At 46.8% G+C, this 15,239-nt stretch overlaps 1 protein-coding gene across 1 annotated transcript; it reads right to left on the minus strand.

Moving 5' to 3' along the window:
• Nucleotides 1–322: 322 nt before the first annotated feature.
• Nucleotides 323–866, minus strand: LOC128503212 (syncollin-like). Its single transcript, XM_053473259.1, has one exon. The coding sequence runs from the start codon at nucleotides 824–826 to the stop codon at nucleotides 428–430; it is 399 nt and encodes a 132-aa protein (XP_053329234.1). The 5' UTR covers nucleotides 827–866; the 3' UTR covers nucleotides 323–427.
• Between the last annotated feature and the right edge of the window lie 14,373 nt (nucleotides 867–15,239).

The raw sequence follows: 15,239 nt of genomic DNA on the forward strand, positions 1-15,239 counted from the left end.
GGAGCGGATCACCATTTCTGGCACTGAGAGGGTTAATAGAATTGCCCCCAAGCCTGGTACCAACCACTAAACAGTTTGCAATGAACTGCATGCAATGTGCGCAAACTGTGTGCGTGTGCTGCCCCCTGGTGGAGATTCCACGTAACTACTCACCCCATCCATTCCCTGCAGGTCCGCTGGAAATAATTATTACACCAGAAGGATGCCCCCCGCTTGGTCAAAGCGCAGACACGCAACATGCGACACGCGACATGTGACACGCAACATGCACCACCGCCAGCCGCAAGTATTAAATGGACGTTATAAGCTGAATCACAGACGCTTTGGAGAGGGTGGAAAAGGTTTATTGACCCAGCAAGGACAGTCTCTCTCTCTCTCTCTCTCTCTCTCTCTCTCTCTCTCTCTCTAAAGCCCCTCAAATGCCCCCCTAGGAGCAGGTGCAGAAGTAAGCCTGTATGGCGTCGTTCCAGTCCCCGAACAGGCCGTTGGAGTAGTCCTTCAGCTGGTAGACCACCCCGGCAGAGAAGGAACGGTTGTTGCCCAGTTTGGCCGCTTTGCTCCACACTTTGAGGGTACAGCGATTGGCGACCACCAGCGAAGAAATCTTATTGCCCCATCCCAGGGGCATATACGGAAAATCATCTCCGTTTTTGGCATCTAGGAAGTTGCCTCCGCAGGACTGGTCGAAGTAGTGGTTGCTGTGCTCGAACATCCGGGCGCAGAGCTTTTCCCCGTAGTCGTTGACAAGGTCCGAAGGAGACGGACAAAGGGCCGGGGCTCCCCAGAAGAAGAGGGGCAGAAGGAGCAGGGCGCTGAGGGTCCTCATGGCTGCGCAGGGTGTCTCCTGGATGATGGGATTCGTCCTCGGCTTATATGGCCGCCCCCGCCTCTGAGAAACGCCTCGAAATGTTTGCCAACCTTGAGATGTTTTGGACGGCTGTTGTTTTTATAGATTGGGTGCGGGGAAAAGGTTTGGGGGGAAAACACGCCAGCTGGCGGCGTACAGGAGACCAGGTGCGAGAGATCCCGCGGGGTCACTGATGGCCGTCCGACGCCGGCCCGCGGGTTTCTAAACCCACAGAGCGAGTGGAACAGCAGCTTTAACTCACTGACCGCTTCCAATGTGTCTTCCTATCACTATTATTCACTATTATTCACTATTAATCACTATTATTCACTATTGTTGCGTAGAGGAGACCCCAAACACCAGGAGCCCCCCCTCCAATGCAAATTCTGCCCGGGGTCCCTGCAGGTTGTGAGCGTGGCTGCGTTTAGGGACAGCCTGGCAAGGGTTTCAGTTGAAGGGCATCAGATCTCGGCACGCCCGCGAATGAGGGAGCCGGCGCCGGCGCATGACTGGGGGACCCGGGACTTATTGCTTTAAAAAAAAAGTCAGGGGTAAACATTGTTCCCCAAACCGCAACTACCCCTCATAGGGGTAACAAACGTGATTGCTGATTGGGCATTCAAACAATACCGGCCCCCCGGCGGCCATAACTCACTCTAAACGGAAGGCTTTTTGCACATAGGGGGCCAAGTAGCTGGTGGGGGGGCAAATACACACGGGGGGGGCGCATGAACATTTAAAGGGGCCGCTCAGCTGTCACATACTTTGAGTGTCCCTTCAAATCATTGAGCACCGGAAGCTTCAGCCCACATATAATATAACGCAGGGCTAGGAAGAGTGTTCCAAGGAGCTGACAATCTAACGGCTCCAGTTCTCATCCTCCCCGGTCTATCAGTAGAGACAGGCCCGGCGCTCTCTGTCTCGCGAGATTCCAAGTGACGGAGCGCTCTCTAAATAACCACCCAGCAGGAAGAGCGTTTAACCCCCTCCTGACCTCCCACCCCTACTACCCCCAGTCTCCCTGTAAATGTCCTTTTCCGTCTTTAACCTTTGGTGGTCTTCGCCCCGACACAAGCCGACCCCCAATGTCCAGAGAATGGAGTGGGCTTAGAGAGTGGGGCTGGGGCTCTACAGGGACTTTTTATGTGAGTGTGGCCTGTTGTTGGCTATTATTGTAACCGAGGAAGGGCTCTTTAAGGCCGGCGGCTGATAAATGCCGCGGGTGCCTGATGGATACGCGCATGCGCTGCACGTCATCATCAGCAGCAGCATACCTGGGAACACCCAGAGCCCGTACACAGGAAACAGGAAGTAACCGTATAGTAACTAATAGCAACAACATCACAGCAGGGGCTTTTAGGGCTGTAGAACCCTGCAACCCCTTCATACCCAGCAAACATTCTGACCTCCTAGAAATGAGGGGCATCAGGGGGGAGAGAGGGGCATCAGGGGAGGGGAGAGGGGCATCAGGGGAGGGGAGAGACACTTCTTCGTCTCCTTCGCTCCTCGTTCTCCTCTCTCCTGTCTTCTCCGGTTGGTCCGCTTCTCTCCGGCTCTCCACAGCGCCATCCCAGGCCTCATGTAGTTGTCCAGCGACAGGGCGGAGCCTCGGCGCACACACCCTCTCTCCCTATTGGAGGAATGGGGGATGAGGCTCCTCCCTGTTGCGGAAATATGAAACCAGACCAGGGAAAGGAAAATGCAGAAATTCCCTTAAAATTAAAATTCTTACGAATCCGAAGTCAAAAACACGGAGTTCAGGAGAATATCTGGATTTAAACGGAAGGATAAATCCGCCATACTTTAGGGCAGAAAAGACGATTAAAATGTTTTTTTTTCGCTATAATAATTCGGATTTCTCACTGACCCACTTAAAAATCCCCAATAATTGAACCGAATGTCCCAGAGAATATAAATGAGGATTTAATCCCAAATTCATCCGCAAACGGGCAGCATAATCTGGATTAAATCCGAATGCTCATCCCGTGGTTCTAAATCGTCTGCTCGGAAAGGTTACACGAGGAACCTGCCACATTCTAAAACATCGGACCACTAATGGGTTAAAATGAAGAAGAGACCTCTGAGGTACCGAAAAGAAATCATTTTTATATAGAATTAGAATAATCACACATTCCAATAAATTGTATGGCTGTAAATAAGAGCTCTATGGTTGGATATATAAATGCATAGGTAACATACGCACATGTTTACACACAAGCACATGTCACGGTATTACATACATATATGTACATTACAGGTGTGTGCACGCGGCAGCTAAGGAGTAACGTAAAGACATGTTAAAGGAGCTCAGATCGGTGGCTTATGGCTGAATACAGGCTCAGAAATGTCTTTGCGACCCAAGTAAAGGTCCATGAGATATCTTCTGTAGATGGTGGGTCATGGTGTCACCGTGGAACGCGGGACTCGTCGGTCCAGACCAGAAACGTCACAGCCTCGCCTGGAGCCACTCACTTCCTCGGAGGTCGCTCCAGGGACCCCCGGATGCTCCACTCCTTTGGAAGAACCGCACTTGTGCGTCGACCGCGAGACCTTCTTGGTGGCCTTCACCCCAAACTTCAGCTCCTGATCAGCAGGGGGAGATAACGGGATCTTCCTTCCAACTTGACTTGACGTCTCATGACCATCAACGTCTGAAGACTCAACCGAGAAGGTCTTCAAACCCTTCTTGGACTTGCCGCCCGTGTCCTTGGGTTTCTTATGATGATCGTGGTTGGATCCCTCTACGTGACCCGGTCCGCAGCTGCAGTTGGCCACCGCCGAAGGCGTCGTGAGCCCAACGTGTAAGTCCCCGGTTCGGTTGCCCTTGGAGGATGGAGCCCATATGAGTCCGTAGTAAACGGCAAGGATGACGGCGGCCATGGAGACACAGAGGAAATATGCCACCACCGTGGTCAATCTCACCCACTGCTTGTTGTTCAACCCTGATGCCTTCGTCTTCTTGTCTTCAGAATCCTGGTTTTGGACGCCAACTCCTTCCAGAACCCGTTGTGTCATGATCAATCAGGAATACGGAGAAGACCTTCCTCCTTCAACCCTTATGAGCGTGTTTCTGGCCACCTCACACTTGGACCCAGCATAACTCAGCTGCTTCGACCGCCGCGGTCCAGGTTTTAGTCCGCGGCCACGGAACAGTCTGATGTGAAACGAGTGAGATTCGGTGAATTCAGCCCGTTCCACATCTCACATCATCACGGGGGAGATTTCAGGAGCGTCACGTTAGCTGATAAACAACGTCTCTGCTCGTCAGATACCCTCAGACTCCCCTCCCGCTCCTCGCGCAGTTGGTCTCGTCTGGATGAGCCCTGGAGCAGGAACGAGGATGGATTTTATATACGTCAAGGGGGGGGGAGGTTTTTTTCCCCCCCGCATCAAACAGTGGAGCTGCCTGTGTTTTGGGAGACGTTCATTCAAGAACAGAGAGAGTGCGAGCGTGTATCTGAGTGTGCGCGTGTGTATCTGAGTGTGCACGTGTGTATCTGACTGTCTGAGTGTGTATCTGAGGGTGCGCGTGTGTATCTGAGTGTGCGCGTGTGTATCTGAGTGTGCACGTGTGTATCTGACTGTCTGAGTGTGTATCTGAGTGTGCGAGCGTGTATCTGAGTGTGCGCGCATGTATCTGAGTGTGCGCGCGTGTATCTGAGTGTGCGAGCGTGTATCTGAGTGTGTGCGTGTGTATCTGAGTGTGCGCGTGTGTATCTGAGTGTGCGCGTGTGTATCTGAGTGTCCGAGCATGTATCTGAGTGTGCGAGCGTGTATTTGAGTGTGCGCGTGTGTATCTGAGTGTGCGCGTGTGTATCTTAGTGTCCGAGCATGTATCTGAGTGTGCGAGCGTGTATCTGAGTGTGTGCATGTGTATCTGAGTGTGCGAGCGTGTATCTGAGTGTGCGAGCGTGCATCTGAGTGTGTGAGCGTGTATCTGAGTGTGTGAGCGTGTATCTGAGTGTGCGCGTGTGTATCTGAGTGTGCGAGCGTGTATCTGAGTGTGCGAGCGTGTTTCTGAGTGTGTGAGCGTGTATCTGAGTGTGCGAGCGTGTATCTGAGTGTGCGAGCGTGTATCTGAGTGTGCGAGCGTGTTTCTGAGTGTGTGAGCGTGTTTCTGAGTGTGTGAGCGTGTATCTGAGTGTGCGAGCGTATATCTGAGTGTGCGCGTGTGTATCTGAGTGTGCGAGCGAGTGTGTGTGTGCGATACAGAACAATGGGTTATACAATGTAGCATCCAACAGAGAGATACAAGAAAACATTGTGTTAGACTATTTGGTGAATGGGCAGATTCCAAGGGTTTTTACCCCAGTCTCAGGTCCCGGGGGGAGATTCTTGGAGTCAGAGCTGACTCCTTCATATTCCCCTCTGATGTAATGATATCAGAAGTCGGAATCCCTGCTTGAATACAGGTGACTTCATTCAGAAATATCCAAAAGGACCATTAGGAGAAGCCATAGAATCTTTGTGATGGGCTCTTAAGGGGTTAATATTTAGAATTAAAAAAAAGTTCCCCAAAATGTTATGCAAATTCCTCCCCGCTGAACCTGCGATGTTCTCTTAAATAATGCAACGTGGGCTCTCAGCCGGCGACCGGACCCGGGGGGGGGGGCGTGAGGGCTCCGTCCGCTGTTCAGTGAGGTCTGATGGAATCATTACTGTCCGCGGTCAGCGTCCGCGGCTCCCACGCCTCACTAATGACGTCCATAACCCGGCTTTTAATCTCTTAAGTGGTCGTTCTGCACTCATAATGCACTTTGCCCAATCATAGGAGACGTGAAATGCGTTTCCGCCCCGATCGCAGACTCACCGCTTAAAAGCGAGGAAGATATTTCTCCCGCCACGTTGCGGTTACATAGATTTTGCTTTGACCTTTACATAAAAAAAATACCTTCGCACGACTTAAAATATAATATGATGCCTCCCAGCATGCACCTGGTCTCCGCTTCCTCATCAGTTTCATTCCCTTTATAAATGATTGCTTCTGTAAGATTACAGCTGCCATATCCCATGCATGTTTAAATAATCTCTGCCACTTCTGCTGGGAGGCTGCTCCACTCATCTACTACCTTCTCAGTAAAGAAAAACTTTCTTATGTCTGGGTGTTCCATCTGATACCTTAATATGGTTCCAGATATGGATTAAACGCAGCCATGTACACAGCTGCCGACGGAATAAAGGGTTAATTTGGACCTTTAAAAAATCACCAGCATTAGGGGAATTTATTATTATTTTTTTTTTATTGAGTCTCGCATCCCATTCGAGAATCTGATGAGCGCCACCATGTGGACAGATTTGATCCATACAGCATTCAATTTTGGCAACAATATGTCAATAAAATATAATATTATTATTATTATTATTATTATTGCAGAAGGGTTTCTAACCATTAATTAGCCGTTTCAACTTAAACTTGGATTAGCGAACACATCGTGCCATTGGAACACAGGAGTGATGGGAGTGATAAAGGGCCATTGGAATTACAGGAGTGATGGGAGTGATAAAGGGCCATTGGAACACAGGAGTGATGGGAGTGATAAAGGGCCATTGGAACACAGGAGTGATGGGAGTGATAAAGGGTCATTGGAACACAGGAGTGATGGGAGTGATAAAGGGCCATTGGAACACAGGAGTGATGGGAGTGATAAAGGGCCATTGGAACACAGGAGTGATGGGAGTGATAAAGGGCCATTGGAACACAGGAGTGATGGGAGTGATAAAGGGCCATTGGAACACAGGAGTGATGGGAGTGATAAAGGGCCATTGGAACACAGGAGTGATGGGAGTGATAAAGGGCCATTGGAACACAGGAGTGATGGGAGTGATAAAGGCCTCTGTACACCTATGAAGAGATTCCATTAAAAAAATCAGCTTCTCCAGCTACAATAGTCATTTACAACATTAACCCCGTCTGCACTGGAGTTTTTGACCTATTTCACGTTATTTCTTTCAAAAACAAGGGCGTCTCTAAGTGACCCCAAACGGTTTTGTTCAAAATTCTTTTAAAAACATGAATTTTTTTCCCCAGTGAAATTTTAAAAGATCCCGGCTCCAATGGGTTTTCAGAATCAAAAAAATATTTTGTATACCCTTTTGGGTGTCGAGGAATATACTGCACAATATTCTTTTATAATATTTTAAACTTTTTTTTTTTTTTTTTTTGTTGCTGGAATTTTACCGAATGTCCATGTGATCTAAAAAAAATAATAATAATATTTCAATCATCACTTAGGAAAATGTGCTCATAAATTAACGTTTTTATTTGGTATAATAACAGACAGCGGAATACAGCAACGGGTGAGCAACTTCAAAAAGTACTTAAAACGAAGAAAAATTCACACCGATAATCACGTAGTGAGTGCGTCCCATCCGTATGAATGGAGTAGATGATTCGGGGGGCTTACTCTCCATGGAGCAGCCGCAAGGTCCCCTCTAGAACTGGGGTTTAATGGGTCTACCCCCCCAAAACGGGTTCTTCCTTAGTAGACATGGGAACCCCTCTCAAACAAATGGAATATCCAAGTGTTCGTTGGCTCCCCTATAAAAGAAATGGTTTGTCCCGGTTGATTTTCCGCGGGATCTCTAAATTAATGTATTTTTATTGTTTTTACGGGAAAATGCTCTTCGATATATACTGGCGGACACCTAGAAGATTTTATATACCGTCCCAATTTTCTGTTTTCTGATCATAAAAATTCTACGCTGACTATCCTTTATATTTTACAAGAACCCATTAACCCCCTATTAACCAAATTAACATCATATTAAACGGGAATTATATATTCTTTTTTTTCCATTTAATTCAAAAGGAGCTATACATTTTGTACAATTTTCTCTATTTTTTTTTTTTGGTCCAAATGCTTTAATATTGGGATCCCCCGTTCTAGAGAAACACTGAATTTTTTTTATTTCTTTTTTATATTCCACAGTCCGTAGTGCAAAGTCCAACCATAACTGGGGTGGAAAACTATATATTTTTGTTTGTTTCAGGCTACGGCTGGTGAGCCCAACTCGATACACGTGAGTATGGACGCCCACCACCGCCATGCTTTGAAGCCGTTAAATATTTAAGCGTGCGGCCCCCGCGCCCCTCATGGTCGCCGCGTCCACTCGATGAGACGAAGCGGCGTGGAAGTGGAAAAGAAGAGTTCCTCCGACAAAGACATTCCAAAGCTCAACACGGAATGAGACGTCTTCACCGACCTCGGCCACCATGGAGCAGACAAGGTCATCAAGACGATGGTGGATCCTCCACAAGCTGCTGTAGATAGAAAAGGACGACAAACAATGTTACCGCCTCAGCATTCTATTCTATATATAATTATACTTTGAAGCCCAGGTGGCAGCCCGTGGCAGAGCCAGCATTATCTGATACATTCTGTTCTTCCCCTCCCCCTTACGAAGGCTGCCTGAGCCAATCAACAAAAAAGGGAGAAATCATTTCATAGGGAGGAACAGGAAGTTGATATGGCTCCTCCCATGGTATACACATAAGGGGGGGCAGGGGTTCTGATACATATATTATATATGGACGCCTGCGGGGTTTTTAATTGGTAGTTGCCAAAGTGTAGGATTCGATTAAATTTGGAGAAAAAAAAAGTTTTTTACAAAAAAAGGTATTAATTATGTGATATTTAAAAAAAAATAGGATTAATAAAATATAATTTTATAGCATAAATTGTTGGCTCTGTATAAATGAAAGATAATAATAATAATAATAATAATAATAATAATAATAATAATAATTAACCATTAATTTTTGTGGATGTTAAATATAAATACAAATCGTATATATGATATATGATATGATTTTTTTTATTTTTTTTTTACAAAAAAAGAGCTTTGTAAGCCTCACATTTTGTATCCTGTAAAAAAAATGTTCTTAAATAAAAATTAAATTAAATTTGCTCATAAACATAAATCCAATTTATAGGGGAATCCGCTAAAAAGCATTAATTATATATTTTATTATACTAATATTAAATCTGATAATTAGGATTAAAAAGTCTTATAGAACTCGGGGGGGGGTTCTGGCTCTTGTAGAATTTTGTGAAGATTCAAAAAATTTTTTTTTATTGAAATTGGACTTAAAAAGGTAACACTTGCAACTCACAAAAATGTCAGAATCAAAGAGAAATTCCTGTAATAAGGGTAAAATATTCCTGAAATATTCAATTATTTATTTATATGAAAGTGAAAAAAATATAAGCTGCGGAATAAGTGAAAAAAAGTCAGTTTTAAATATTTATCGTTTTTCAGGAATCTTGTATTTTGATGATATAATTGAGCCCCCCGTGCGATGCTTGATGCAGCGCTGCGGAATAGGTTGGCGCTATATAAACCAGCCAATGATAATATTAATAAGGCATTAATAATCCGCCTCGGCTGTAAAACTCGTTAACCCTTTGTTTATTATTAACCATTGATTATTAAGAATCATTAATTTCTCTATATGAGGCATTTCAGTAATTAAATCACATTTTTTTTTTAGAAGGAAAGCGAGAGGTTAATGTAACCTCCTGGTGGTGCAGGGGTTAAGAAGAGGAAAGGTGAAGTTCATGCGCGACAATGTACCTGGAATACCGAATTAGCAGGACGTACAGCGTAAATCGGTTTACGGACGAGGCTGGCGCCCTCCGTCATGTATAATGTAGAAGCTTCATTAATTAACCATTTGCAGTTTTTTAGGGGCAGGCGGGCTGCATGCGCGGCAGAGCTTAACCATTTCCTTACCCAATTCCATGAACTCGTACATCCAGATATTTCAGCAAGACTTTTGCCATCAGCCTTTTTTTTTTTTTTTTTTTTTTTTTTTTAGTAAATGGACCCAAAACGATTGTGCTTAGAACCCTCATCATCCATCATAATTAGTAGTAGATACCTATCCTCGCATATCCAGCCGCATATGCCCGGGGTGGTTTTAAACCCTTTTAAAACAACTGGTGCAGGACTCAGGAAGAGGGCTTCTCTTAATTGCTTTTGCATTAATTGCTTTTTGGAACGTCTGCCAGCAGCTTGCTACAAAAGTATCTTTAGAGGAAGAAGAACTTCTAACGCACAACTTGCTACAACGTATCGAGGAAAAGTACGAGGTGGAGCCAAAGGTGGGACGGACCCCCGGCGAGCCAATCCTCGTACCCGGTGGAAGCCGCCGCCCCCTGCCTTCCGGTGATACATCGTAGCAAATGGCCTCGAAATCAATGAGGGATTAGAGTAATAACATTACTTTATTACTAAAACATATAATACATGTAACACGCACACACACGCTACTCCTACATGTATGTAAAACGGCCGGAGCGGCACAATTATCTTCAGCAACGGATTCAATTCATATCAAGGGGATCTGGACACATTTTTCCCTCTAGTTTAGTTGGACCTGACCGTTCGATTGGCTGCCTAGAGGTTCCTGCTGATCACCATGATCCTGTCTGATCCAATCAGCAGCGACGGAGGAGGAGTTAACTTAATGGGGAGGAATAATCATAAAACTGAATAATTGCCCGCATTTTACAAATATGTTGGCTGATACCGGAGCCTTTCTGTCTAAATAAATCTCTCTGCACTCTTACTTTTGTGTTATACTGCAATAGAAATGGCCCCCTGCTTTTTATCCAGACGGCGGCCTTTAAAAAAAAATACAGTTTTTCAATAACCTCAAAAAAATATTCTTTTCTAAAAAAATAAATAATGAAACCCTTTTAGATTGTAAGCTCACGGGCCGGGTCCTCAGCTCCTGTCGCTATGTGAAAACGTTATCCTGTTACGCATTTTTAAACCACCCCACGTTTATATTGCACAGCGCTACGGAATATGTTGGAGCTAAATATATACAGATGAATAATAATTGCGATTTGTTTTGTGTTAGCGTGATCAGAAGCGACAGGAAAGCTTGCCCGTGTTTTCCAAGACAGTCACAAGGAGAAGCCATGCAGACGTGATACATGCAGCGAGACGCGTGTTCCTGCGGCCTGCGCAGAGGTGAATAGCCGGAGCGGCGGACAGGAGGGAGCGGTAACATGCCACGAGAGGACACGAGATGCACAGAAAGAGACGGGACGGCTTAGTTCAGAGACAGTCTTTTCTGAAACAAACTGTCTGAAAGTCAGCGATGAATACGCAGCGTGAAGACGACTCGAGTACCTCCTCAGCGGGGGTGGGGACGTCGTCAACAGACGCGGGTGACTCTGCCGGGGGGACTGGTCTCTCTGCCGGGGGGACTGGTCCATCTGCCGGGGGGACTGCTCCATCTGCCGGGGGGACTGCTCCATCTGCCGGGGGGACTGGTATCTGTGCCGGGGGGGCAGATAGCTCTGCCGTAGACGTGGGCTCCTCACGGGCTCGCTGGGGGGATGCAGCGTTTGCTTTCGGTTCCTCGGCCGCCTTGATTCCTGTACCTTAAGGGTTAAGAAAATTAAATGAGATCACAAAAGTCTCCCGTACACCGTTCAGAACATCTACATGACATGCAGAGGCTGATTAAGGGTTGAGTTTTTACAGCAGGAAAAACGTGCGACTAGACGGGGGCCGGATGGGGCCGACGGCTTCTGTTATATATATATATATTTATTTATTTTATGCATACAAGGCATATAGATTTTGAAATATCTCGGGCCCGCACTAAATCTCGGACGTTTTACCCTCAGCTGGAGAGTCCTCTGATTCTTCTACACGAGACGCCACCTCTGCTGCCCCCTCCACGCCCCTCTCCGGGGTCTCTGCGCTCCTCTCCGGGGTCTCCACTCCCTTCTCTGGGGTCTCAGCGCCCCTCTCCGGGGTCTCTGCGCTCCTCTCAGGGGTCTCCACGCTCCTCTCCGGGGTCTCCGCGCTCCTCTCCGGGGTCTCTGCGCTCCTCTCAGGGGTCTCCACGCTCCTCTCCGGGGTCTCCACGCTCCTCTCCGGGGTCTCAGCGCTCTTCTCCGGGGTCTCCGCTCCCCTCTCCAGGGTCTCAGCATTCCTCTCCGGGGTCTCCGGGGTCTGCACTCCCTCCTGGTCCAGCTTCTCTTTGTTTTCGCTTAATTCTTGCCAAGTGGCCTCGATATCTTTTGTTAAATTCTGCCCCGGCCCTCGTTGGAGCCCCTGGGCCTCCTCCGGCCGGCTCCTCCATTCAGGATCTGGTGACGAAACAACCTCAGATCTACTTATAACGCATTTGACCGGGCAAAGAGGGGTTAATGACAGGCAGGGGCCGGGGTAACGCAGCCAAACCCGCTATTAAAGCTGCAGTTCCACCAAAACATTCATCACAGCCAAAGAAATCTGAGCAGATTTTATTCCCTCCTATGATGGTTTTTGCGTCACGTGACAATTAACTGTTCCCGGAAAAAAATGAAAAACAGGCAGACCAGACGGGCCGAAAGCGGCATTAAGTTTTTTTTCCAGCTGCTGTTTCCTCGCGGCGTTTGGTGGCAAACTAATTTAAACGAATAGAAACGTGTGTATTCTGTGTAAATATCCCGGGGATGTCAGAGCGTCGGCTGGGCGGCCGATCTGTGTGTCGCTAGTCATAATTATCTCACTTTAGCCAAATCGCTAGTTCCAGGGACCCCCCGCTATAAAAAAAATATATTTTTTTAAAAAAGGTCATTTTCATAAAAACACACTGCAGGAGCCGGCGGGAGATTGGGCTTCACACAGAACACAGATCCCTTCCGTGACCGATCCGCAGAAAGGCCTTCAAATGGGGGGGGGGTCAAAGACCCTCACAGACGGCGCGATTACCGGAAAACGGTCAATTAAAAGGGTCCGGCGCAAAACCTCGTCACGGGGAACGTCCAACAGCCGCCCCCAGGATACGGTAACATACCAACTGCTCTAAATCCCACCCCCAGCGCTGTATACAGTAATATAACCTCCAGCACTGTATACAGTAATATAACCCCCAGCGCTGTATACAGTAATATAACCCCCAGCGCTGTATACAGTAATATAACCCCCAGCGCTGTATACAGTAATATAACCCCCAGCGCTGTATACAGTAATATAACCCCCAGCGCTGTATACAGTAATATAACCCCCAGCACTGTATACAGTAATATAACCCCCAGCGCTGTATACAGTAATATAAACCCCAGCGCTGTATACAGTAATATAACCCCCAGCGCTGTATACAGTAATATAACCCCCCAGCGCTGTATACAGTAATATAACCCCCAGCGCTGTATACAGTAATATAACCTCCAGCACTGTATACAGTAATATAACCCCCAGCGCTGTATACAGTAATATAACCCCCAGCGCTGTATACAGTAATATAACCCCCAGCGCTGTATACAGTAATATAACCCCCAGCGCTGTATACAGTAATATAACCCCCAGCACTGTATACAGTAATATAACCCCCAGCGCTGTATACAGTAATATAACCCCCAGAGCTGTATACAGTAATATAACCCCCCAGCGCTGTATACAGTAATATAACCCCCAGCACTGTATACAGTAATATAACCCCCAGCACTGTATACAGTAATATAACCCCCAGCGCTGTATACAGTAATATAAACCCCAGCGCTGTATACAGTAATATAACCCCCAGCGCTGTATACAGTAATATAACCCCCCAGCGCTGTATACAGTAATATAACCCCCAGCGCTGTATACAGTAATATAACCCCCAGCACTGTATACAGTAATATAACCCCCAGCGCTGTATACAGTAATATAACCCCCAGCGCTGTATACAGTAATATAACCCCCAACGCTGGATACAGTAATATAACCCCCAGCGCTGTATACAGTAATATAACCCCCAGCGCTGTATACAGTAATATAACCCCCAGCGCTGTATACAGTAATATAACCCCCCCACACGCTGTATACAGTAATATAACCCCCCAGCGCTGTATACAGTAATATAACCACCCAGCGCTGTATACAGTAATATAACCCCCCAGCGCTGTATACAGTAATATAACCCCCAGCGCTGTATACAGTAATATAACCCCCCCACACGCTGTATACAGTAATATAACCCCCCACACGCTGTATACAGTAATATAACCCCCCCACACGCTGTATACAGTAATATAACCCCCCAGCGCTGTATACAGTAATATAACCCCCAGCGCTGTATACAGTAATATAACCCCCCCACACGCTGTATACAGTAATATAACCCCCCACACGCTGTATACAGTAATATAACCCCCAGCGCTGTATACAGTAATATAACCCCCCAGCGCTGTATACAGTAATATAACCCCCCAGCGCTGTATACAGTAATATAACCCCCCAGCGCTGTATACAGTAATATAACCCCCACACGCTGTATACAGTAATATAACCCCCAGCACTGTATACAGTAATATAACCTCCCCGCGCTGTATACAGTAATATAACCCCCAGCGCTGTATACAGTAATATAACCCCCAGCGCTGTATACAGTAATATAACCCCCAGCGCTGTATACAGTAATATAACCCCCCAGCGCTGTATACAGTAATATAACCCCCAGCGCTGTATACAGTAATATAACCCCCAGCACTGTATACAGTAATATAACCCCAGCACTGTATACAGTAATATAACCCCCCAGCGCTGTATACAGTAATATAACCCCCCAGCGCTGTATACAGTAATATAACCCCCAGCGCTGTATACAGTAATATATCCCCCCAGCGCTGTATACAGTAATATAACCCCCCAGCGCTGTATACAGTAATATAACCCCCCAGCGCTGTATACAGCAATATAACCCCCCAGCGCTGTATACAGCAATATAACCCCCCAGCGCTGTATACAGTAATATACCCCCCAGCGCTGTATACAGCAATATAACCCCCCAGCGCTGTATACAGTAATGTCTGCTTTTATCTCATATTCCCCTAATAACCCCCCTTTATCTGCAGCCCTGGAGCCGCCGTCGCTGTCAGTCATGTGATAGTTTGGGTGACTTTCCCGGCTCAAACACCGCACTGAGCTGATGCTTTATGGCGATGCTAATGAAGTCCGTCCCTCCATAGACTTTCATTAATCAATAGTCAGCTTGGTAGTAGATACGTGGAACAGCTGCTTAGTAGAAGTGGTAGAGGGTAATACAGTGAGGGTATTAAACATGCGTGGGATAGACATGCGGCTCCCGCATCAAAGACGCGACAACTGATGAAGGTCTGAATCTTTTCAGCAGGAATACAGGGGCGCCCTGCAGTGTTTTGCTTGCTGCTGTATTATAGGCCCTATTCTTATAACAGATTTGATAAGATGTAAAATAAGATGCGGGGCCGATCGGTTCCCGCAGCCTCTGCGAGTGTCGGGGTTCAGCCTCACATACAAGAACGCACCGGGGGGGACTAACTTCCCACCCTCCCCCCGACACAGAGCTTTTACAGCGAATAACAGAGTAACAGCGGAGAAACCTTTAATTATCTTACAAATAAGAACAAAGATACAAATA

The sequence above is a fragment of the Spea bombifrons genome, chromosome 8 (assembly GCF_027358695.1).
Source record: "Spea bombifrons isolate aSpeBom1 chromosome 8, aSpeBom1.2.pri, whole genome shotgun sequence".
Lineage (NCBI taxonomy): Eukaryota > Metazoa > Chordata > Amphibia > Anura > Pelobatidae > Spea > Spea bombifrons.

Coding starts and splice junctions, on each gene's coding strand:
- LOC128503212 (XM_053473259.1), bottom strand. CDS start 826: ATGAGGACCCTCAGCGCCCTGCTCCTTCTGCCCCTCTTCTTCTGGGGA.